Genomic DNA, 27,064 nt, shown 5'->3' with positions numbered 1-27,064 from the left:
TGGTTCTGGGATAGTAGATTCTAGAGATTAGTCGTTCTGGGGCAGTAACCTCTAGACGATTGTTGATCTGGGACAGTAGCTTCTAGAGATTAGTCGTTCTGGGGCAGTAACCTTTAGACAATAGTTGTTCTGGGGCAGTAACCTCTAGACGATAGTTGTTCTGGGATAGTAGATTCTAGAGATTAGTCGTTCTGGGGCAGTAACCTCTAGACGATTGTTGATCTGGGACAGTAGCTTCTAGAGATTAGTCGTTCTGGGGCAATAACCTTTAGACAATAGTTGTTCTGGGGCAGTAACCTCTAGACGATAGTTGTTCTGGGATAGTAGATTCTAGAGATTAGTCGTTCTGGGGCAGTAACCTCTAGACGATTGTTGATCTGGGACAGTAGCTTCTAGAGATTAGTCGTTCTGTGGCAATAACCTTTAGACAATAGTTGTTCTGGGGCAGTAACCTCTAGACGATAGTTGTTCTGGGATAGTAGCTTCTAGAGATTAGTCGTTCTGGGGCAGTAACCTCTAGACGATTGTTGATCTGGGACAGTAGCTTCTAGAGATTAGTCGTTCTGTGGCAATAACCTTTAGACAATAGTTGTTCTGGGGCAGTAACCTCTAGACGATAGTTGTTCTGGGATAGTAGCTTCTAGAGATTAGTCGTTCTGGGGCAGTAACCTCTAGACGATTGTTGTTCTGGGACAGTAGCTTCTAGAGATTGGTCGTTCTGGGGCAATAACCTTTAGACAATAGTTGTTCTGTAACAGTAACCTCTAGACGATAGTTGTTCTGGAGCAGTAGTTCCTTGAAGGTAATCGTTCTGGAACAGTAACTCCTGATGGCCAAATAATTACTTTCAGTACATTCGAGGTATGATTGGGATCGTTGTCATGCTGGAAAATGGATTTTCTGTTGATCAGGCGCTGACCAAAACGTACTACATTTTCCTTTAATATTATTTATAGCCTCCCTACTTCAATTCTCACCAGGACTTCAGTCGTCTTTCCTCCAGATTATCCTCAAACCATCACCGAGCCTCCTCCATATTTTACATATGGATCTAGCATCCGTTCTTTCTTTTACCTGCGTACAAACATCTTTTCTTAGACCTAAACTTTGACTTATCTTTAGCTCTTCATGTGTCCAGTTTTTATGATCTTCAGCCCACTGCAACGTCTTAATTTTATTTTGACGTCTTGAATAAAGTTTTTTCACTGCTACCCTTCCAAAAAAACCAGCTCATTGTCGAAGTACTCAAAGACAGATCATTAGATCAATTTATCCGAGCTGCTATCTCTAGTCTTCAATGATTGTAGGTTTTCGAGGTCTTTCTAATTGTTTTGTATCACCAAAGATGTTTTGGTTCAAAGAGTATGAATCTCAGCACGTTTTTTTGTGTCGTAGGGCTAACTGGGACTAAATTACAATCATAAAAACCGAGGAAACACCGTTTTGACCTTCGCTTGACGATACGAAAGATGAATTTGTTAAGGTGTATTATTTTGAAATTTAATGAGTGGTTTACGGGGAGAAAACTTTTGAGGGTTAGTTTTATATATAATATAACGGAATTTTTACTTTTTACTGATTTCAGATTATTTTATAAAACTTTTACTATCATTCTTATTTTGTTATTGTTCATAAAAGCAATTTTTCTCCTCGGATTATTTTCATGATAAATTATTTAAATTGAATAAATCCATCGCGAGTTTTACGCTCAACAAAGTTAGAGATTCTTTCTCCATTCGCAGATGTATAACTTGATACTGATATTTTATTTATCAGTGACCATTACACCCATCTGAAAGCCATGAAATATTCTCTTTTTGTTAAAAAAACAACGAAAGTTGATCGTTTTCATTTGAGTTTGATATGCAGATGGCGTAGTGATAGCTGTAGGGTGCGTCTCGACGGATTCGTTGCGAAAATACATTACGATCCAAAAAAAAAAGAATAATCAACGCTCTAAAGTATCGTCTGAAGGGACGTGTGGATTAAAATCCAGTAAAATATTGTTAAGGATGAACTTTGTGCGAGATGAAAATAAACAAAAACTGTTTTTAAAATATACGAGGTAAATAATTATTCCTATTTCTATTAGCGACAGAGATTTGATCGCAGTTCCGAGCATGTACGTCAATTTGTGGTTCCTTATGAATTAGATCTGTGATTCGTATTCTAAATGTCAATTACATTGATTCAAGCAGAAGATACGTCCACCATTTTAAGATCGCTTCTGCTCACGTACCCTTCGTAGTGCTTTCTTATGAATTAGATCTGTGATTCGTTTTCTAAACGTCAATTACATTGATTCAAGCGGAAGATACGTCCACCATTTTAAGATCGCTTCTGCTCACGTGCCCTTCGTAGTGCTTTCTTATGAATTAGATCTGTGATTCGTTTTCTCAACGTCAATTACATTGATTCAAGCGGAAGATACGTCCACCATTTTAAGATCGCTTCAGCTCACGTGCCCTTCGTAGTGCTTTCTTATGAATTAGATCTGTGATTCGTTTTCTCAACGTCAATTACATTGATTCAAGCGGAAGATACGTCCACTATTTTAAGATCGCTTCTGCTCACGTGCCCTTCGTAGTGCTTTCTTATGAATTAGATCTGTGATTCGTTTTCTCAACGTCAATTACATTGATTCAAGCGGAAGATACGTCCACTATTTTAAGATCGCTTCTGCTCACGTGCCCTTCGTAGTGCTTTCTTATGAATTAGATCTGTGATTCGTTTTCTCAACGTCAATTACATTGATTCAAGCGGAAGATACGTCCACTATTTTAAGATCGCTTCTGCTCACGTGCCCTTCGTAGTGCTTTCTTATGAATTAGATCTGTGATTCGTTTTCTCAACGTCAATTACATTGATTCAAGCGGAAGATACGTCCACTATTTTAAGATCGCTTCTGCTCACGTACCCTTCGTAGTGCTTTCTTATGAATTAGATCTGTGATTCGTTTTCTCAACGTCAATTACATTGATTCAAGCGGAAGATACGTCCACTATTTTAAGATCGCTTCTGCTCACGTGCCCTTCGTAGTGCTTTCTTATGAATTAGATCTGTGATTCGTTTTCTCAACGTCAATTACATTGATTCAAGCGGAAGATACGTCCACTATTTTAAGATCGCTTCTGCTCACGTACCCTTCGTAGTGCTTTCTTATGAATTAGATCTGTGATTCGTTTTCTCAACGTCAATTACATTGATTCAAGCGGAAGATACGTCCACTATTTTAAGATCGCTTCTGCTCACGTGCCCTTCGTAGTGCTTTCTTATGAATTAGATCTGTGATTCGTTTTCTAAACGTCAATTACATTGATTCAAGCGAAAGGTACGTCCACCAATTTAAGATCGCTTCTGCTCACGTGCTATTCGTAGTAAGAAAGGCAAATTTATCAACAATTACAAGGTGAGTCAAACAGTTCAATGAAAGATTTGATCAAGTGCATTATGAAGAACGATTTGGACGTCTTCTTTGGTTACTGATGAGCTGGTTTAAGCAATCAAAGAGAAGTTTAAGCAAAACCGTAAGTTCGCAATCAGTGATCTTGTCCAAATTATCTATTGAACAACACGGAAAACAACGATTGAGCAGATTTATACAGAACAAGCGCAAAGGTTTACTGTCAAAAGGATTCGATTTTTCTCAAGATAATTCCCGATCGGACCTCAATCCTATAGACTTTGGTGGTCAACACTTCAACGATGATGACGAGCTAAAACAACATGTTACCACATTTATAAAGAAGGCTTATGAAATTCCATACTAAAATAGAAAATTAGTTTAACAATTATTGCAGATTTTCGTAAAATACAGATTTTTCTGTAAATTACAAGAGAGGAAGGATTAAGGGATGAAATGTGTGTAGGTGTTAACATTACAGATTGCATTCGCCCTGATGAAAATCCTTGGAAAAATAACAGAGATAATAGAAGAAAAATATGAAAAACGTAAGACGAAAAGTTCAAAAAGACGAAATAAGATCGATGGGGCTTAGAACGGAAATGAAACTTCTAATGGATAGGATGATGGAGACGATAATTGGCTATAGATACTTGAAACCAGTAAAAATAGTATATACAGACAACATAGTAATAGTAGCAACTTAAAAAATGAAAGGAAGCGTATAAATATGAATAAAGACAGTAGAATGGAAGTTAATATCAAAAACACGAAGAGATGTTAGTAAATCAAAGAAAACTTGTGCAGTAGAGACGAAACAACTGAGAAAAATAGCAGGGAAAACGAAAACACCACAAATGCTGATAGGAAAAGTGACAAAAGCGAATAAATAATAAGAAAAGAATAAAAAGAAGATCCAAGAAAACTTGGCTACAACAAGTAGGGCAAGCAGGAGGAAGACAAGGCAAAACAATACAGTGGATGAATGAAGTAGCAAAGGACCTCAATAATCCGTCGCTATGAAGGGCATAAAAGTTTCTAGAGAAGAAGAAGAACACGTTTTCTGTATCTGTTCACAGCTAAGTAATAACTTCAAGAAAATAGAGAAATTTGAGAAAACAAAAAGAAAAAACCTTATCGGTAAAGTTGTATCAGATGGATTCGACCTTCCAGCCATGTGGAATCAGGTTATTTTCATACTCTGAAGATGATAACTTGGTTATCGAAACGCCCATCAAACAGTATAATTATAAATATTGCAGTAGTGGTAGTGTAAACAGTAATAATGAGAATTGAAACAATTTCCAGTTTATTTTACAAGAAATATTACCTGGGATCATATCTATGGAACTTTTTTGATATTGACGTAAGATATTTTCTCCGGAAGCTACTCTACAGTGTAAAATAATTAATAAAAAACATTTTAAAAAACCTATGGAAAAATTAACATTTTTCTAGCAATAGATTTTCTCATCCGTATAATTAATCAATGAATGATCCGGAAAGAGTCGATTCGGAAACAAATCATTGGGTGTAGAATAATTTTTCAACCTCGGATCGTTCTTTGGAGACGTTACGCGAGCGAATAAAAGCGGGCATGCGCTGTAGGTGACTGCGAAGCTTTCACACTACATACTCCTTCATTGTTGACATTCAGGCGGCAGTCGGCGTTGTGCTATAGTCACGTAAACATGTCCGCCATTACTGATGCTCCAGCCAAGAGTGAATTGCGAAGTGCGATTCGCTTTTTATAGGCCATAGTGCTGCAGAAATCCATCGGAGAATAAATCGTGTGTATGGGGAGAACTTCATGAGTAATGGTTAATAAATAAAACAGCAGATTCACCATTACTGCTTTTTCTACGGAATTTCCAAAAGTTTCAAAGTCTGGTTTGGAGTCTAACTCATTGGCGGTGTTGTTAGGTATGGACAATAATTTGAAGATGGCACCACGCATTCTATATATATGTTATTTGTCAAAATGACCTCCTTCTGTGCAAAAACGTCAACATGAAGTACTGCACATAAATATTCATGTTAGTTTTGCTAGTTTTTTCTAATTAAAAGTTAAATAAAATTTCGTGTTTTTGTTATAATAACCTCAAAAAGCTTGTCCACAGATATGACAAATGTCTCATTGTCTTTGTTTTATATGAACTTTTATTTATAGCTTATCCAAGATTGAAAAAAAAAACGGTCCTCGTATATCTTCGATACATTAACTGTACATAACCTCAAATAAATTTCACATGTTAGATGCGAATGGAACCGGAATGGTTAATTATTTAGTATATACTAAAAGCGTTGTAGGCCGATATTAATGTGATTGCCGGTCGCACTACTAAATCTATTCACTATTGTGACCATTATGATAAACACTAAATCTGATTCAATATCATTGTTTCCTGTATGCTAGATAAGTCCAACCATTAAATTTATATTAGTTCTAAACTTCCATCTCGTCATTTAATGATAATCTGAAATCTAAATTGTATTATTCGGTTTTGTATTATGCTTTCTACGCTAATGGAAATTCTTGTAGATTCAACAATATAAACCTCACAAATCCTCTTTATTTATAATTATATTCTAAATTAATTACGAAGCTGCACATTAAATATAATTGAAGATTTAGTGGTAGTCTTCAAAAATTATTCGTATTAGATGATATTAAGATTGATGGGTACGTTAGATGGCGCCACTATCAATAACCGATTCAATTGGATTGGATTCATTGTGATATTCGGATTGCTGATTGACATTTAATAAATTCAAACACATATTCCACGTCATTTCCGTTCAATTATGGTTTTTCTTAACGTTTCGTGTTATGTACAAACTATTCAACGGATTTGAATGGGAAACGGTATTCATAAACTAATAATATTAAATTTAAAAAGCACATATCGCAGGCGAAGCCTAACCTAACCTACGCCTGACTTCAATCGGATTATAGAAATATCGTTAGGTTAGGATAGCTTAGGCTAGGTTAGGTTAGGTTAGATTGGGTTAGGTTCGCTGATTGATATGACAATCAATGTCCTCTCGGCGGGGAGGAAAATTTTGATTCGTATAATTCGTGTATCGATTGTCCCAAAACGATTACGTCCGATTCTGGTTAATATTAAACGCTTAGATCGGGTTGTTGTAGTCCACGACGCGTTGAAGATATTCTGAAAGATCTACAACGCATCGTGGTTGCTTAAAACGGTCACTGGACGGTTTTGGTTCTTTGGTGTGGTTTTTCTTGGGTTCTGCCACAATTTTCTAACAAAAAATTGGTATTCTGATTAAAGAGCCTTAATCTTATTTGCTGTAGAAAACTTAGAGCCAAGACCAAAAGAAGCTCATCAAATTCGGAGTACAGAAAAGTCAGAGTGAAGTACTGAAGATATTACGTAGTGTAGTTAAAAGAAAATACCCATTTTTGCTACTTTTCATAATCAACAACGTTTCACGAAATGGAAGGTTTAACTGAATGCACTGAAGAAATCTTCACTTTCCATATAAATTCCAAAGTCTGGCAACGTACAAGACTTTTAGTTATTCCTTTGTTGTAGAATCTGTATTTTCATAGAGAAAATTATAAGAAGAAACTTCTTTTATGTCGTACGTTGTCCTAAAATCAAATCTTTCTTTGTATTTTATGTATTAAGAGAGCAGCAAATAACTTAATCAAATTATTCTATACGTCACCTATTTCTGTAAGTATTATTGGATCTTTCCAGAAACACGATACGAACCAATTTATTTGCGAAAGATGTTGCGAATGCACATATCATTACATTGCATTATCTACATGTCTACAGGTACAAATATCAATGTAAAATATCAAGGAATTCGTTCAAATAAGAATCGATATCTCGTTATGGGAATGCAGATTCATTTGAGAGTGAAGAATAAAATGCGGTGTCGTATTTTTATTAAGAAATGTCGTTCGATGTTACTGAGGATTCGTGCTGACGGTAGATTTATTGATTTTTGTTATAATAATTAGAATGTTTTCCAGTCGTATTACAGGCAGTAACTTTGCCAGGATTTTCAAATAGGATGGAGTTTTTATGACTCTTTCTATTTTTGTTAAGTTAAAACCGATATGAATTGGAAAGCACGACTAATTTCGCCATAAAAGTTCTCCAAGAGCGAAGCAGACGTGTCATAATTGATATAGAGTGCGAGGATCCAGGCTATGTAACAACAAAATTCCTATACTGATGAAGAGGAACGTAGGAGATTCGTTCGTACCCAACCATCGACTACGAAGAGCAAGAAGAGTCCAACTTGTCATACTGAACCTCCAAACAATCAGGATTGATTGGGGGAAGTAGGAAAATAATGAAGAAGGAAGAGTAATATCTGACGACGGTTTATAGACCCACAAAGTGCACTCTACCAGCACTGGTTGGCCAAGTGGATAAAAAAAATTATAAAACAAAGTCTAGTTTTTGTCCATTCAGCATATCAGTTGATGTGATAACAATCTCAACGATGGGCAAAGACAGCGTGGTGAATATTTCGAGTGGATTGTACACTACTAGTAGTTTAGCGCTTCAATAGCACGTTTCGAGAATTTTTTCTGTTGATTGATGTACATGTAACAACTTGCTGTAGCATTCTCGCTGCAATCGACATCTGTGGAATACTTGTTTCATTTCCTTCTCGTTTTCTTTAGAAAACGTCTAGGCCAGATTATGCTAAACAGCTCGGAAGAGAAGATCAAGATTCTGGGCAGCTCTTACTTGGTTTTTGAGGTCTCTTTGATAATTTATCAATTCAATAATACAGGGTATATACGAAAAATATCAATAGAAATGTTTCTACGTATTGGTTGACGAATTTTCTTATCATAAATCATCGAATGTTTGACTCATAACCTCTAGGAATGATAAAAAAGAAGAATCAGCGTGTTATAACATGAGAACACGTCGTTAACGTCATCGTTACTTCTACGTCAATTTTCAAATTCGTTATTTTACGAGGGGTATTCGTAAATTATTGTAAATTCATTTTAATTTGGGTTATATCGGTAAATATTGAAATTTTCATGGCGTTTAATCATTTTCGAGGTTATTTACTACGATTTGAGTAATTTTTTTCATGAACACGACGATTTTTGGTAGAATATTTATGGGTATTATCATGAAATTGTAGGAATTTAATCTGATCGAACGTTGGTAGTACTTTGAAAGAGATCAATTCAAATTTTATCAAAATTAATAAATCTTGTTTTCTAGAGAGGTTTTTATCCTTTTGTTCATTGCTAGCAGTTCCACATAAAAAATAGACATTTTCCTGGTGGTATGGAAAGCTTTTTTTTAGTCCAAAAACGTCCAATCCAGATCTTTACGCTAGTTTGGAACCATATGTATCAGGAAAGGAAATTTTTGGAAATTTCTTTATGGATCCAAAGGTATAAGATCATATGAACCAGAATTAATCAATTACTCAACTTCAACAAGAGCTATATCCGAAAAGGTAGAAATATATTAGAAATTGGTCCAAAGAGATAAATATGTACTAAAAGTAGACGAAGTTATTGGTTCAAATAAGCGATTTACAAGTAAAAATCCTAGTGGATATGTAACGAATCTCTTGATGCCAAAAATCTCTTTTGGTTAGCTAGTTTTGGTAGTAAAAATCTTCTTGTTTATCTACATCAGCCCTATAATATCTACCAGGTCTTGTTTGTAAACTTTTTGACACCAATCCTAATAACAACTTCGATAGATCAGAAGAATCCCTTTCTTGAAGAAGCCTTCCAGGCATGGATTTAACGTTGCTAGTACTTTGGAAGAGATCAATTCAAATTTGATCAAAATTAAATTTTTTTTTGTTTCGTCATGATCATGCCTAAAATATTACACTTAACAAAAAATTACAATCAATAATCTTCAAGACCTTCAACGCCGCTTGGTTATTGGAGAACGTACTTTCTAGAAAGATTTTTATCCTTTTCTGATCCCATTTGTTCATTGCTAGCAACTCTACATAAAAAAATTTTCATTTTCCTGGTAGCAGGGAAAGATTTTTTTAGTCCGAAAATACCCAATCCAGCTCTTTGCGCTAGTTTGGAACTATATGTATCAGGAAAAGGAATTTTTGGAAATTTCTCGATGGGTCCTAAGGGATTAGATCATATGAACTAGAATTAAGCAATTACTCAACTTCAACAAGAGTTATATCCGAAAAGGTAGAAAGATATTAGCAATTCGTCGAAAGAGATAAAGATGTACTAAAAGTAGACGAAGTTATTGGTTTCAAAAAAGCAATTTGCAAGTAAAATACCTAGCAGATATCTAACGGATCTCTTGATGCCAAAAAACGCTGTTGGTTAGCCAATTTTGGCATTGAAAAATCTTCTTGTTTATCTAAATCATCCCTACACTATCTACTGGATCTTGTTTGAAGAATCCCTTCCTTGAACAAGCCTTCCAGACATGGATTTAACTTTGCTAGTACTTTGAAAGAGATCTATTCAAATTTGATAAAAATAAATAAATCTTTGTTTCGTCCTGATCATACCTAAATTATTACATTTAACAAAAAATTACCAGGAATTTTTCTTAGAATAATCAAGTATATTATTACTGTTGATATTTAGTAAACAACTGTCACCAGGGAGACCAAACTAGCGCCGAGGATTTTTATCAAAAGCTATTGTATATTCCCGACCTCACACTGCGAATGAGACAAAAAAACTACAGGAATTTGGCTGGGAAGTGTTAGTTTATACTCAGTATAGCCCGGATTTCGCTCCTAGCGACTCATCTCTTTTTATATCTCAAGTATCTCATTGGTATTTAACTATCCTACGATGGTGACGAGCTAAATGTTATGGATGAATATTAAGAGGGCGGGAAATGAGAGCGGTAAGTAGAGGTGTGTAATATGACATTTTCTAACCTTCAAAGACGTCAGTAATGACAGCGTTGCTTGTATAGTTGTAGAAAAAAGACTTTTCGGAAACCTAGTTTCAGGTTGCTGATTGCGGATCCTAACCTAAAATGAAATTTCAACCAAAAATGAACGTGCGTAAATTTAAGACATGATCTTAAGCAACTTTTGATTTTTATTACTTTTTAGGTTGTAGATGTTGAGCAATTATCAAGGATTTACCCTCTCACACTACACTACACTATAGTGTAATACTAATAACCTATTTCGTGCGAACAGCAAAAATCATAGACAAATTAAACAACCCGCAGTTACCCTATCAGGGTAAAATGGATTATGTATGAGTACGATCTGATTAATTTGATCAGTTTTCGAATAAAAATCAACGTGGGTTGTTTCCGAATATTCAGATTATCGAGTTAACTCGATCGTAGTTTCCGAAAAGTCTTATCGATCTTTCCTTTTTGAATATATATTTCTCAATACTATATTTCTCGCGGACACAGATAATGTACAATAAAACAAATATTTTCTTTTGTTTTATACACTGTAGTACACTGCTAAGAATTTGCCAAGTGCGGTTGAAATTTATGTCGAAGCGAATTGTTTCTATTCCGTAACGGATACACAATATCCACTGTTTATCTGAAATATTGATAAAACCCGGCACGTGATGCTCTACTATTCGCATTTCATGGGAAATCTACTGTGAAATGACAAAAACACTGCTAATAAAAATTACAACAGGACATAAAATTTTACGATTTTCTAATGTTGGTATAAGCCAACAATCACGAGCGAAAACCATTTTCTCATTTTATTATTCGATGTGTACTTTTCTGTCTTTCTCACTACGAAAACATACATTTATTTAGGAATGTGAGTAAATAAATTGATGATAAATCAATCACAAGGATATGGATATTATACATATTTTTTAAACAGTATACTAACCTCCAAAACATATATTTGAACGCATCAGTCGCTTCTTCGTTGATATCGCAATTAATTTTTGATTTGCGCGAATAAAAACAAATCACTAGGTACCAAACAAGGATGGTACGGAGGATTATCTTTTAATTCGACGGTTCTAAAACGTTTTTGTTTGAGCTGATGTGTGAGAGCTCGCATTTTGATTGGTTCTCCTGATTTTTTCGAACATTTCTAACAAACAAATGTTGGTGACTTGGGTCTATCACCTGTCAGAAGACCGCCCAATAGTCTGGTGATCACGAGAAGTTTCTCAAATTTCTTATCTGATATGGTTATGAATATTTTGAATTGTCTTATGTCTGAAGTGTTTCTCCATCTCATCCGTTCAGTTCATTATTGATGTGACATCTCATGAGGCTCTGGTCGAATGTATGGGGTTGTTGCCCGTTTCTGGTAAGGGTGTCTACTTCCATACACCCTTGATGGAACCTTAGGATTACTTTGGTTTTTATCAGATAGTAGTTTGTTTGTATTTCCACGCTAGTTTGGACGTACACTCAATAATCTTCAAGACCTTCAATGGTTATCGGAGTATGAGAATGTGTTTCCAGAGAGATTTTTATCCTTTTTTGATCCTATTTGTTCATTGCTAGCAACTACACGTGAAAAATAGATACTGATTTTCCTGGTGAGCTTTTTTTTAATCCAAAAACGCTCAATCCAGCTCTTTGCAGTAGCTTAGAACCATCTGTATCAAGAAAGGAAATTTTTGGAAAGTTGCCAGGGAATTTTTGGACATTTCTCGATAGATTCGCAGGGATTATATCATATGAACTAGTACCATTTGAGCCTATTGCTTTATTGTCAACTTCAGAGTGCTTATTAGTGAAGTAGGTATCTGACTGGATGTTAAGAGGTTTATTTCTTGTAGTTTTCAGAAGGTCGAATATAACTTTTGTCTATGGACATCTCCATACTCACGAAGGAGGTCTTGGGTAACCACCGAACAGTGTCCAAGTTCAGATTGAGCCTCTTCAATCAATGAAAGCACTTGCACTAGCTTAGAAGAATCTGTATCAAGAAAGGAAATTTTTGGAAAGTTGCTAGGGAATTTTTGGACATTTCTCGATAGATCCGAAGGGATTATATCATATGAACTAGTACCATTTGAGCCTATCGCCTTATTGTCAACTTCAGAGTGTTTATTAGTGAAGTAGGTATCTGACTGGATGTTAAGAGGTTTATTTCTTGTAGTTTTCAGAAGGAATATAACTTTTCTCTATGGACATCTCCATACTCACAGAGGAGGTCTTGGGTAACCACCGAACAGTGTCCAAGTTCAGATTGAGCCTCTTCAATCAATGAAAGCACTTGCACTAGCTTAGAACAATCTGTATCAAGAAAGGAAATTTTTGGAAAGTTGCTAGGGAATTTTTGGACATTTCTCGATAGATCCGAAGGGATTATATCATATGAACTAGTACCATTTGAGCCTATCGCCTTATTGTCAACTTCAGAGTGTTTATTAGTAAAGTAGGTATCTGACTGGATGTTAAGAGGTTTATTTCTTGTAGTTTTCAGAAGGAATATAACTTTTCTCTATGGACATCTCCATACTCACAGAGGAGGTCTTCGGTAACCACCGAACAGTGTCCAAGTTCAGATTGAACCTCTTCAATCAACGAAAGAACTTGCACTAGCTTAGAACCATCTGTATCAAGAAAGGAAATTTTTGGAAAGTTGCTAGGGAATTTTTGGACATTTCTCGATAGATCCGAAGGGATTATATCATATGAACTAGTACCATTTGAGCCTATTGCTTTATTGTCAACTTCAGAGTGCTTATTAGTGAAGTAGGTATCTGACTGGATGTTAAGAGGTTTATTTCTTGTAGTTTTCAGAAGGTCGAATATAACTTTTGTCTATGGACATCTCCATACTCACGAAGGAGGTCTTGGGTAACCACCGAACAGTGTCCAAGTTCAGATTGAGCCTCTTCAATCAATGAAAGCACTTGCACTAGCTTAGAAGAATCTGTATCAAGAAAGGAAATTTTTGGAAAGTTGCTAGGGAATTTTTGGACATTTCTCGATAGATCCGAAGGGATTATATCATATGAACTAGTACCATTTGAGCCTATCGCCTTATTGTCAACTTCAGAGTGTTTATTAGTGAAGTAGGTATCTGACTGGATGTTAAGAGGTTTATTTCTTGTAGTTTTCAGAAGGAATATAACTTTTCTCTATGGACATCTCCATACTCACAGAGGAGGTCTTGGGTAACCACCGAACAGTGTCCAAGTTCAGATTGAGCCTCTTCAATCAATGAAAGCACTTGCACTAGCTTAGAACAATCTGTATCAAGAAAGGAAATTTTTGGAAAGTTGCTAGGGAATTTTTGGACATTTCTCGATAGATCCGAAGGGATTATATCATATGAACTAGTACCATTTGAGCCTATCGCCTTATTGTCAACTTCAGAGTGTTTATTAGTAAAGTAGGTATCTGACTGGATGTTAAGAGGTTTATTTCTTGTAGTTTTCAGAAGGAATATAACTTTTCTCTATGGACATCTCCATACTCACAGAGGAGGTCTTCGGTAACCACCGAACAGTGTCCAAGTTCAGATTGAACCTCTTCAATCAACGAAAGAACTTGCACTAGCTTAGAACCATCTGTATCAAGAAAGGAAATTTTTGGAAAGTTGCTAGGGAATTTTTGGACATTTCTCGATAGATCCGAAGGGATTATATCATATGAACTAGTACCATTTGAGCCTATTGCTTTATTGTCAACTTCAGAGTGCTTATTAGTGAAGTAGGTATCTGACTGGATGTTAAGAGGTTTATTTCTTGTAGTTTTCAGAAGGTCGAATATAACTTTTGTCTATGGACATCTCCATACTCACGAAGGAGGTCTTGGGTAACCACCGAACAGTGTCCAAGTTCAGATTGAGCCTTTTCAATCAATGAAAGAACCTTTGGTGTCTAGTTAATAAAATAAAAAAAATCTATTACATTATTCCAGACCGTAAGTTTTACTTCAAGTTTTTTGTGGTCTTGATTTGAAGACATTTTGGGAAACCTGTGAAAATTTGTCATCCTAGAAAATGATCCATCTTTTCCTCGCCTGGTAATTGAATAGTGTGGTCAAGTAATTTTGTTCTTTGCCTCCAATAAGTCATTCCCTAACTAGATTTGACTCAATTTTATTGTGAGTGCTTGAAGAGCTGCTCTGAGATTAATGCTTCGTGTATATGTATAGAACATCTGCGACTTCGCCTGGAAAAAGTTAGGTTAGGTTATGTCTCTGCATCTCCGCCTGCAAAAGGGTCTCCGGCCTTACATTCCTAGCCCTACTTGTTAATTTTTCATTTTCTAACCATCAGTGTAGAACATCCAATGAGCTTCTTTGGATCATTTGCTCGACATGGCATCCGTTATTATATCAAAGGCACCAGGCTTGATGTTCTATTCCTTGTCAGCCATTATTACCTCACTTTCTATATAAGTCTTCAAAGAGGTCAATAATGACTTGAAGTGCTGTCGTGGGGGGATAGAAAATTGTTCTATTGCAAAGGGGATGTCCAATAGTACAGATGGAGTTTTTAGCAAGAATAGTGCGTATTGCATAATGAGTTTGCAAGTTAAAAACTAACACCAAAAGGTTAAAAAAGTCTTGGGTGTCAACAGTAGTTAAACTAAGAATAAAATAATCTAGTTAGGGTTCGATGAATTGTGGATCTGTACCAAGTTTTCAACTCAAAAAACAAGCTCGATGATTATCATATTAACAAGAACATTATCAATTATTTCTGAAGCCGCTAGGGCGCGTTTTATTATATGCTTTTTCTATAAAATAATTGACATTTCAATTCCTAATTTATATTAACTTTGTTTAGTTAAAAAACAGCTCGTTGATATCCTGTAAAGTCGTTTAAATTTACTTGCATTTCATTTAAAATTCTTGAAGCAATTCTTTGGAGTCTGCAAGCGACATGTTGCCAAATTATCGTACGTGCTAGGGAAATCTTTTCCTCGGCTGCAATTTATATTTCTCTTTATTTTCTTGTCCCGAACTATGATTCGTTTTACTTGGGAGATTTCGAGAAGGTTATAAAGAAAAATGTGAATGACAGACGTTTATTAGGTTTTATTTTTGCTGTTTCAACATAATTCGACGATTTAAATACAACCAGAAAAATAAATTAGTTCGCTACACCTTCTGGTTATAATGTCTCGTAAGATATTTCGGTTAATTTTTGAGAGCTTCTTCTTTAGAGTGAAAATAACGCAACATAGAAAATTTTTACATTTTTACGAATAATTAACTATAAGTTTTATCCCAAATCTATAGCTTGAGCATCCATCGATTAAAGTTCTAAAAAAATTAAAACTTTCTGGGAATTTACTAAATTGTGATACTTAAATTTTGACATATGGTAACACATTTTTTATGCTGCGGTTTTCTATAACTTTTGACGTGAATTGAACCAACAACACTTGTCATTAAACTAGCTTTGATTTTTGGTGATAAAGCACCATCTCGAGTCATAGATTTGGTTGGCTTCCGTAATCGGCTGTTGTGACATAAAACATCGACGCTGTGCGTGAATTGATATCGCAAGATCGTCATGTATCATACCAAGAGTTTGAAGCCTACTTGGACATTAATTCTACTCGCATATATTTCAATATTGCATGACATTCGGTTGTCAAAAAGATTTCTTCGCGTTGGATACCGCAGAATTTGACAATCGTTCAAAATAAACTCGATTCAATAGCTAGACAATCGCGTTGCTTCAAAAGACGTCTGTAAGATCGTGACATGCATCGAGGAATAATCGATCGATGCATATGAGCTCGAAACTAAACAACAATCGATTGTATGGGTCTTTCAAGGCGAGCCACGAAGCACTTTAAAGCAAATGGCCGCTTGGTTTTTCCTAATAACTGGACGGTCAATTCTGAATGGTACACAAACATTTGTTTGCCAGTAGTGTTCGAAGAAATCAGTGAAACCGTTGCATTTTGTGCAGTTATTTATATGGAAAGATCAATTTGAGAATAAGTTGTTACATAACCAGTGTAGAGCAGTGTAATTATTTTATAGATACTAAGAGAGATAAAGTTTTGATAAAAAGATTAACAAGAATTAATTATGAAATAATTAGACAAATTCTCCCAGTAATTGTATGTTGTATTTCTTAGAATATTTACCAAAAATATGGTTAAAACTGTTTCAAATACGCAAATGTAAGTTTTTCAGATGATTTTGAATGAATTCAATTATTATATCGTCTCTTCGGACACAAACTGTATAATCTTAAAATTTGCTAATTGTACAATAGAACTTTTAAAAACCCATTGTATATAAAAGTGAATTCAATGAAGTTTATATCAAATGCCACTCCAGGCAGAGATTTGTCACTATTCTGGAGAAAATTTGATCTGAACAATTCCATAATGACATTGTACACTATTCATCCGAAAAGGCTTTATAATAAAATTGCATTTTGAAAACCGAAAGTTAACAATCAAACTGTTTTGGTTTTGAATCTATAATTTTGATATTTTGAGATATCAAGAAGGTATTTTCTTATTATCATCTCACTTGATACTAACTTGTTAATTACAGTGAATAATTTTTTTCTGGTATCTTTTTGGCAACACTGTTTTTGACAGATCACGCGTCAAACGTGTCTAGTGTCATTGTCAAACTTCAGTTCAGTTTGGTCTATGATTTAATCATGAATCGACTTTCATCAAAATTCATGCTTGGTTAAGAGAGTGCATCTTCCAATTTATGGGCAGTTTGGTGGGCCCACTGAGGGAACTATTCGAAAGCTTGTGACTAAATTTCAAACCCGGTTTACACTATTAGACATTAAACCACTAATACGCAAGCGTACCGTGAGGACCGAAGGCTGTATCCCCCAGTGTGAAAGGATTTGGGTGTAAAACCTTATAAGATACGGCTGGTGCAAGAATTGAAGCCATAATGTCTAGCATTTGGTGAATGGGCGCTGGCAAACTTGAAGGAGATTCACTTTTTTATTGTGTTCAGCGACGAAGCTCATTTCTGGTTGAATGGTTACGTCAACAAGCAAAATTGCCGCATCTGGAATGAAGACCAGTCAGAAGCATTGCAAGAGCTACACCAATGCATCTCGGAAAAGTCACTTTGGTGTGGATTATGGAACGGTGGCATCATCTTCAAAAGCGGTGATGTCCGGAACGTTACTGTGAATGGCGAGCGCTACCGTGTGATGATTGATGATTTTTCTTCGCCCAAAATGGAAGAATCATATCATGTTTGGGGCATGTCAATTGGCCGCCTAGATCGTGTGATTTAACACCTTTGGACTATTTCTTGTGGGGCCATGTGAAGGCTGATGTCTACAGGGATAAACCAGCAACGATTGATGCACTGGAGGCCAATATTAAAGCATTTATTCGTGAAATACCGGCCGATATGTTGCAGAGAGTTTGCCAAAATTGGACCTCGCACGTGGAGCGGAGCCGCGGCCAACATTTGCATGAAATCATCTTCAAAAACTAAATTATACTGATCGTTCTATCGATTCCAATAAAGATTTCATCAATTTTTTAAAACTTTTTGTGGTTTTTTTTCAAAATCAAATCTTTTAACTCTTAAAAAATCACTGATTAGTTTTTTAGGAAAAGATCTTTCTTCTGAAAAATTTGTATCCGCAATACTCAAAATTTACATAGAGCAATATCAAAATTTGGGTAAACATCTCGAAGAATACTTGTGGTTTTTTTCAAAAGCAAATCCTATACCTCTTAAAAAATCACTATGTGCTATCAATTTAACCGAAAAAACTGAAAAAGTGCTTTTTATAAAAGTATATCATGAAGAAAAAAAAAGGTATAATACACTTTATTATAGAAAAAAATCGTTTGGAAGGAAAATCAATTCATAAATATAGTTTGCGTTCTTAAAAAAATACGATGTTATAAAATAAAATATGAAAAAGTATGGGAATAGAAAAATTGTTATAAAAGATCTAAATAACTTGATATAGCGTGTAAAACTTATGATACCGGCACCTGAAAACAAAAGTAATTACAGCACGGATCAGCATTTCCAAAATGCCAAAAATTGTGGGGTTTTTACGTAATTTACATACTAAACAATCAAGTTCACTAATGAATTAATTATTCATTTAACGATTTGAATGTTTTCATACGCGTTTTATTGAAACAGCTGGCAACATTGTAATAAAATATGTTTGCGGATTTGATTCGCCTCTGATAGAGGACGCTAGCTGTAGACTTCGTTATTGAAAGTTATGTGATGTAAATAGTGTTTGAAGAAGGAAAATTTTGAAAAAAAATACAAGAGTTCGAGGTTTTTAAAAGATAAAAAACGGTAAAAGTGTCTAGGATAATTAAGATACGATAAAATTTCGAAAAATTCTCTATGTGGCAAACATTTTTTCAATAAAATATTTTGGAGACCAAAAGACTTTGGAAAAGTGTCTAAAGAACCAGAATTTTTCGAAAAAGTGTCTAGAAACCCAGAATTTTCAATAATATTAATTTCTAAAGGGAAATTTTTTCGAAGAGTGTCTAGGTGGCAATGTTTTTCTAAAAAAAGTGTCTAGATATAAAGATTTTTTCAAAAAAGTGTTTAGATCCCCAAAATCTTCAATAATAATTATTTTTGAATGGAAATTTATTTTGAAAACTGACTAGTTGGCAATTTTCTTTCGAAAAAGGTGTCTAGAGAACCAGAATTTTCTGAAAAAGTGTCTAGAACCCAGAATTTTCAATAATATTAATTTCTGAAGGGAAAATTTTTTCGAAAAGTGTCTAGGTGGCAATGTTTTTCTAAAAAAAAGTGTCTAGATATCCAGATTTTTTCAAAAAACTGTTTAGATCCCCAAAATCTTCAATAATAATTATTTTTGAATGGAAATTTATTTTGAAAACTGACTAGTTGGCAATTTTCTTTCGAAAAAGGTGTCTAGAGAACCAGAATTTTTTGAAAAAGTGTCTAGAACCCAGAATTTTCAATAATATTAATTTCTGAAGGGAAAATTTTTTCGAAAAGTGTCTAGGTGGCAATGTTTTTCTAAAAAAAAGTGTCTAGATATCCAGATTTTTTCAAAAAACTGTTTAGATCCCCAAAATCTTCAATAATAATTATTTTTGAATGGAAATTTATTTTGAAAACTGACTAGTTGGCAATTTTCTTTCGAAAAAGGTGTCTAGAGAACCAGAATTTTCTGAAAAAGTGCCTAGAACCCAGAATTTTCAATAATATTAATTTCTGAAGGGAAAATTTTTTCGAAGAGTGTCTAGGTGGCAATGTTTTTCTAAAAAAAGTGTCTAGATATACAGATTTTTTCAAAAAAGTGTTTAGATCCCCAAAATCTTCCATAATAATTATTTTGGGATGGAAATTTATGTTGGAAAGTGACTAGGCAATTTCCTTTTGAAAAAAATGTCTAGAGAACCAGAATTTTCCGAAAAAGTGTCTAGAAATAAAACAATATATAAATTGTAAAAAATTTATGGATTATTTAATGTAAGAGAGTTTGCATAATTTCAATATAGTATTGCTTTAAATAAAACCTCAATACCTTCACTAATTGTGAAGGTTTACGATTGTGGACTGAATAATTTAATATAAGTAGTTGCCAACAACAGATCTAAATATAAACATGACGATATTCGCCATAATTTACAGGTAAGTAGATAATTACGTATTTTAATTATAATATAAACTTTTATCCAGACTTTGTCAATTTGAAATTCAACCAAAAATATAGCATAGCAACACCTATGATGAATTTTTTGTTTATGGATTTATTTATTTCCATTTTCCGTTAATTTTTCATTTCTTTCACTTGCGAATCATTAAGTTGAAGCCGTATCCCATTGGCTGCGAACTAGAACTGCATTGATCACGCTTGGCTACCAAGATGGAATATCAAATGATATGAGTGGATAGACGCCAGGTTTCTGAGGGATTACATGGTAGTGGGGGGCCATTGAGACTACCGTCGTTCTGTAACTCACTTTTGTTAATAGGTGGATGGTCGCCAGACAGGTATCTACCATCCACCATCCTAACAATCTTCCTGCATGGCGTTTGAAGATGTTGATATCGACAAGAAAATTTGTAAAAGTATCCATCTAGCTCTTAAATCTTCAAAAGCATTCTTATCGAGTGAAAGCTGGAGCCTTCTCCATAGGCATGAGACAAGACAATACTTTAGAGAAATTTGGAAAGGCAGCAAATATTTCTAAGAAGATCTAAAATACTCTGAAATCTATTAGGATCTTCTAGATGGTGAAATATACAGAACTGATGTGTTCAAAACATGGAAATTATTTCCAGAAAAAATTGGATTAGTCTCAAATGTTTTGGACTGTGTAAAACACTTTCTAGAGGGTGAAACATCAAGTTCTTATGTGTCCAAATGAAATGATGATGTTCAAGAACAATGTAGAATAATCTGGAATATTTTGGAATCTATTATAAGCTTCTAATGTGCAAAATGTCTTCTATATGTCTTCAATAAATACAAATACGTTTCAGAAAAGTGTAACATCTTACTTAGAAGATCTAAAATACTCTGCAATGTATTAGGAACTTCTAGATGGCAAAATATTGAGCACTGATGTCTCCAAAGCATAGAAAATCTTTCCAGAAAGATTTGGATTAGACTCAAATGTCCAAGACATTTTCCAGAGGCTGAAACATTAAGTTTTTATGTGTCCAAAAGATATAATCATGTTCAAGGAAGATCAGGAATTCTCTGGAATTATTCGATATGTATAAGAACTTTTAGAAAGCTGAAAAATCTTCCCAGAAAGATCTAGAATATTCTGGAATATTTTTGAATCAGTCGAGAATGTACTAGAAAGGTCTGGTATATGCTCGGGAATATATTAGAAAGATTTAGAAAAAGGAGAATCCAGTTTTTATAAATTCAATGTTTTGGAATGTATTAAAATTTCTAGCATCCAGCTGTCATATCTTTAAAAACAAAATAAAAAACATTCCAGGAAGATTAAAATTAGTTATTCTGGAGCGTGTTTGAAACTTTTCGATGGCGAAATATCCAGCTCTCATATCTCCAGAAAGATCAACGATATATTAGAATGTTTGCCAGAGTCCAGATTGATCAGAAATACTCTCAATTGTTCTGAAATATATCAACATGCCTCAAAATTTGGAATAATCTCAAATGTATAAGAGAGTTCCAGATGACAAAATCCATCCATGACATTTTACAAAGGTATTATTTCATTTTTACCACGGTTTATAACGAAAAATGAAGAGTTGATGAAACACCTGATGAAAATATTGGAATGGCTGCGAGTGATTACTCCAGAGCTAAATTTCTAATGATCTAGAAATAGAGTTAGTTCAGGAATTAGCACACTTTCAAAGCTACCTTCCAATTTTTACTTCGTACTGCTCTGTGTACACCAGCGTGAAATGGTTAAAGTTTTTCTTGTTTAAAATAAGTCGAATCAAAACCAAGAAACGCTTAACTCTTTAGCTCTTTTAATGGGAACTAATAAACAGTTTTCGTACGACAATATAATTAATTATTTTGTTGTTAAACTGTGACTGTAATAAGAAATATGTATCAACAAACCTAACCTCACTAAAGTAGTACATAATTCAAAATGTTTTAACAGTTATTTGTTGTGAAAATAATCAAGGATCTTACATGAACCTTGGTTCTTATATTATAATGTTGTGAAGATTTTTTTGATGAAAAATGTAATTTGAATAATTGTGAACCAAGTTATCGAAATTCAGAGGTCAGTAGAGGCGGTCAACCCCTTAATCCGCCACTGCTTAAAACGTTTTATAATTCTTTCTACTCAACGATTCGCATCTCGTATTTCAGCCTCAGCTTCAACCGTTTGTTCAATAGATTAAACATTATAAGCAACTCAAATGCCCAACAATGTTCTTGATGTATTACAAAAATAAAATGTTCTACATTTTTGTTTACATGTCTGTTATCGCTATGGATTTGTAAAGGTGATTTATGCAACACATTTTACAATACCAAAATGGCGACGCAAATCACATTTACGTAAATGTCAATAAACCGGAGGAATTCCAATTTATGATACATTCAAATAAAAAATAATATTCATAAGATTTTAAATTGTAATATTGTAATCGAATATAACAACCTTCAATTGTAATAGTTATTGTTTCTTCTTATCTAAATTACTACAACCTTTAAATAAAATACATTATAAATCATATTAGTGGTGAATTAATTATTTATAAATATTATTAACAATGATAAGAAATATAAACAAATAAGGTAAAGCTTCCTTAATAACTGATCTTACGATGTATGAACAAAATCATTGAATCGTTGTAAATACAGAGTGAGTTTTATATATTTCGAAATGTCAATGTCAAATTTGTTATTGTAGCAGTAAATGTAATATTTTAATTTCGGCGAAAATAACGCAAATGTAGGGAACATTAAATGAAAAATAATTTCGAAAAGCGAAAAATATACAAGGTGATCCATTTGAAATAACATTTTTCCGGAAAAAGAAAAGATCGGACAACAATGTAAATACAACCATAACACCCTATCACAAGACCCTCGTATACAAGCCGTTTCGAAAATAATTGAGGCATTCCATGCATAAAACTCACTCTGTATAGAGGATGTCTTAAAAATATTGAATAATCAAACAAAAAGGAAGCCTCAATATTTTTTTAATAGCTTCAATCCAACGTTCAGCTTGCTCTTCGAGATCTTGGTAAAACTATTCCTGGGGCTTGGATTCAAATCGTTCCGCCTTGAATTTGGATGAATGATAATCTGACGGTGCAAAGTCGGGACTAATTACTGGATGTGGTAGGAGTTCCTTTTGCATAACTTTAGCAGAATTGCTTTTGATTAACTGAACCAAAACCTTTCTTCGATAAATTCTCATACTGCCCACTATAATATAGACCAGGATCAATAATTTTTTATACCAAAAAAAAAACTGTAGGATGAAACTCATTGGGAAAGCAGAAAAAATAAATTACTGGCGATATGAGTTTAGTAAGTGAGTTTTTAAAGGTAAAAAATGGTTTTTCTCGATTTCCGTCAAAACTACGAGTCCTATGGAAAAAGTTAGAAAACAAAATTGTAGGTAGAAAAAAGACCATCACCTTCTTCGTCCCCACTATCTGCATTGATTCTTCATTTACAATTTCATCTGAATCTTTAGCTTCCTCTATATTTTAAACTGTTTCACAGCTGCAGCAAATAGTTTTGAGCAATGAATTGATTTGCACCATTACGTATGAGCGAGAATAGAGCTCTATCACTTTCTCCTCTATATTCAACATCATTTTTAGCAATTACGCCCTACCAACTGATTTAAGGTTTACTTGTCAGCTCTATATTTGTTAACCTGGATATGACAGGACGCAGATGTTTAAGTTTTTGATGTTTTCAATCTTTTAGATCAAGGAAATTGAAATATGTATGCGCCGCTGCATGTATCACGATCCTGGTGGTAATAATTGTGGTTGTGACTGTAATCCTAACTCGAAAATCAGGAAAAACTGAAAGATTTTCAGGAGCTGCAGTTAGTAACGGACCGGGATGTTCAGATATAGCAATGTAAGTAAATATATTGAAGATATCGATCGCTTTTGCATAATAAAAATTATTTATTCACAAAATATTTGAGTGCAACGATTCGAAAAATTACTTTGAAACAAAATAAATTTGATTTTGAATACAAGAAAGAATAAGCTACATAATTGAAAAATTATAATTTGAAGTTACCTATCAAAAACATCTATTTTATCATTTTTTTTAATAGTTTAAATAAAAACAATGGTTCTTCCAACCAAAAAATGAAAGATAGAAACTATAATGAGGTAGGATAGACTTATAAGTCATGAAGCATGTGATTTACCTAAAGAAACCCCCAATTACTAAAAGCATAATAATCAGAATTGTTTTAAGACTTGATAGAATACTAACATTGAGCGATGACCATGAGCCACGCCACGCCACGCCACGCTACGTCACGTCATGCGACTTCGATTCATGTGATACATTGTGTACAAATTTCTAACACGCCACTTGACGACACGCTAATTTCATTCTATAATTTTAAATAAAAAAATTTTCTGTAGCTTTGAGTACTGGAGAGCACTAGTAGTTTAGTGATCTAGAGTTTTTAGAAGAATCAATATAAATCCAAAGCGATAAATAAAACTTTACCATAAACTGGCGTACAAAGGCAAGAGAGGGGCGTTAACACGTCTTAACACGCGTCAGTTACATCTGAATAGTTTGAATCGTCCCACGTGGGAGGCGTGGAGTGGCGTGGCGTGTGGTGGGCTGAATATGTATGCAGATAATTGAATTAAATGGAAAAACATGAGCGTGAGGTAACGTGGCAGGGCGTGGCGTGTTGCTAGTGGGTTTCGGCCTTAATTGATGAAGCAAATGCTAGATATGGGGACAAAACAAAAAATCCACACATTTTCGAACAACTAAGTAAAGTAGTGGTTGACTGGGAATGTTGTTGTTTCCAGTAATTTGTCAAATGTCTCAACTATAAACATCCGATTTTCCTAATTTTTCCACAACCGATCCTGGAATTTCCGAGTTCAGGGGATACCAGTCGAATGTTTGATAGTAGTGTACTACGTTATGGGAAAATTCACAGAATCGAATGATTTGTTTACAATCTATAGCCAATTAACATTTTTTGATCAATTTCTAGTCAATCCAATCAAATAAAAAAGTTTTTTGTATTATTTTTATGACAAATTAATATTAATTTTAGGTCTCTTCTGTTTTAAAACTAGTTTTTTTAATAATTTTTGGAAGAATGATGAAATTTGACGTTTCGACTTTTCTTCAAGTCTTTATCAAAATGTGATATTGACATTAACAATTCGCGTCATGAACATCAAAATTAGAATAAAATCAAAATAGAAAATGTTTTAATAAGGAAATGAATTTTTCTTTGGCACTTACATCTCAAATATGCAGCAGTACTTAATCAATCAAATTATTTTTAGTTTTATTAGAAATTTCACTTAAATTATTTAAATCTTTTTCATCATTTATAGCTTTTTCTTTCTTATTAATGTGAACCATTTCTAAAAATTCTCTTTCTCGGGTATTAGATTCTGTTCCAAGAATTTTTGAATCTTTATGAATGAATTTTTATTTTTTTTTTTATTATTGGATTGGTATTGATGACCTCTTAATCTATTTTCTAAATACTGAGATGTCTGTCCTATGTAGATTAGTACAAGACACTTTTTATATAATATTACATCTTTTGTTTTTTAGTGTTTTAAATTTCAATTAAGTGAAATATTTCGATAACGTTTTATGTCCTTTATGACTAATATCATATTTATTAAAATAATCTGATTGTTGCTGGGAAATTCTTTCTACATATGGCAAGGAAAATGTTTTATATGTTTTTTAATCGATTGTAGTATTTATCCTTTTTTTTTAATATGTTGTTAATCATTTTTTTCTTATAACTGATCTTTTTTGTGACATAGGATGACACGAATTGAAGTTTAAATATCTTGATGACCAAATTAGTTACGTATTTTGATAAAGATTTAAAGAAAAGTCCAAACGTCAAATTTGATCTTTCTTCCAAAAATTATTAGAAAAAACTAAATTCAAAACAGAAGAGACCCAAAATCAAAAACATTTAGATGTATTAAGAATAATATTAATTGGATTCCTATAAAAACTTCCAAGATGAATATTTTGAGAAGCCTTTTCTAATAATATGAATAAGCGTAATGATTTTATCACAAAAAATTTGAAAGCGTTATTTATTTTTAAAAAATATTCCCTAGCCGTATTTTGGAGAATGTGGAAAATGAAAATGTACAATTTATTCGGTGTTAATGAGCACTGTCGAGTGAGTTTTTCGCGTAGAAAAATATTTAGAACGGAAGCGTATTTTATAACGTAAATCGGATGTCAAAAAACAAAAAAGAAAAACGTACTAAAATACGTGAATGAATTTATTACTTTTAATCAAGTATATAACATATTTTCATCGAAAAAAAAATTTATTTTTTCTTGATAATCAGTAAATTTCAATAATGACAAAGTATACGTGCATGCGAAGAGATATTTATACAGGGAAAAGTTTCAGAAAAAAGCTGGTTCGATATGACGGTAAGTATATTCCTCAAATATCAATTGCAGATTATAAAAAGCCTTGCCGACAATTTTGTTTGATGTACCATAGGTGTAGATACCTTATTTTATATTTTTTCATAAATACTTTAGAAAATATTGCATTTCAACAACTATTGTAGAATATATTGTTTATATTGAATAGTACAGTAAATAAAGATCGAAAATATACCAGCCCTGCAAGGATTGTTCAAGGAATTGATTTTTTAAAAATTGACAGGTATCGATGGGTACCTACATCCCTCAAATTATTTACTAGAAAAAACATGTGGAAGACACCGAGAAAATGGCCCAAAATTTCAAAAACCCGTTTTTCGCCAATGATTGGCGAAATATGGCAGTAAGGGAGTTCGTTTTGGGCTTAAAATGAAGATTATTTCATTATCTACAAAAATAGTCCCGATGAATTTTTTCGCAACATTAATAATTTTCGCGAAAACGGGGGCTCGAAAATCCCCAATTTTAACAATGTGAAAATATGTCAGTTTCTTCTCGAATTCGAGGCCTAGGAGTTAAAAAATACACTGATCTCGATGTTTTGAAGTGTAAAGACCAATTGTAGAGGGCCCCAGCACGTTCCTCCTATATGCGAAATTATAACGGCCTTCGGCGAGT

The 27,064-nt window shown here is 33.8% G+C and overlaps 2 protein-coding genes across 3 annotated transcripts in view; one reads left to right on the top strand and one right to left on the bottom strand.

Annotated features, from left to right (window-relative positions):
- LOC130896821 (uncharacterized) overlaps positions 1–27,064 on the bottom strand; it is a 193,308-nt gene that overhangs the window by 62,357 nt on the left and 103,887 nt on the right. The gene's annotated exons all lie outside the window — the stretch shown is intronic.
- Positions 16,256–27,064, top strand: part of LOC130896823 (scoloptoxin SSD14) — a 92,403-nt gene continuing 81,594 nt past the window's right edge. The window contains exons 1-2 of one of the 2 annotated variants that reach the window (XM_057805156.1): positions 16,256–16,484; positions 23,714–23,872. In XM_057805156.1, coding sequence (XP_057661139.1) covers positions 16,456–16,484; positions 23,714–23,872 — 188 coding nt within the window. In that variant the 5' untranslated portion in view covers positions 16,256–16,455. Of the gene's footprint in view, positions 16,485–19,812; positions 19,948–23,713; positions 23,873–27,064 lie in introns of those variants that run through there. The other variant, XM_057805157.1, reaches the window with a different exon arrangement.

This window comes from Diorhabda carinulata, chromosome 7 (genome assembly GCF_026250575.1).
Source record: "Diorhabda carinulata isolate Delta chromosome 7, icDioCari1.1, whole genome shotgun sequence".
NCBI lineage: Eukaryota > Metazoa > Arthropoda > Insecta > Coleoptera > Chrysomelidae > Diorhabda > Diorhabda carinulata.
The sequence above is the reverse complement of the archived record's forward strand: the minus strand, read 5'-3'. Positions and strand labels throughout refer to the sequence as shown.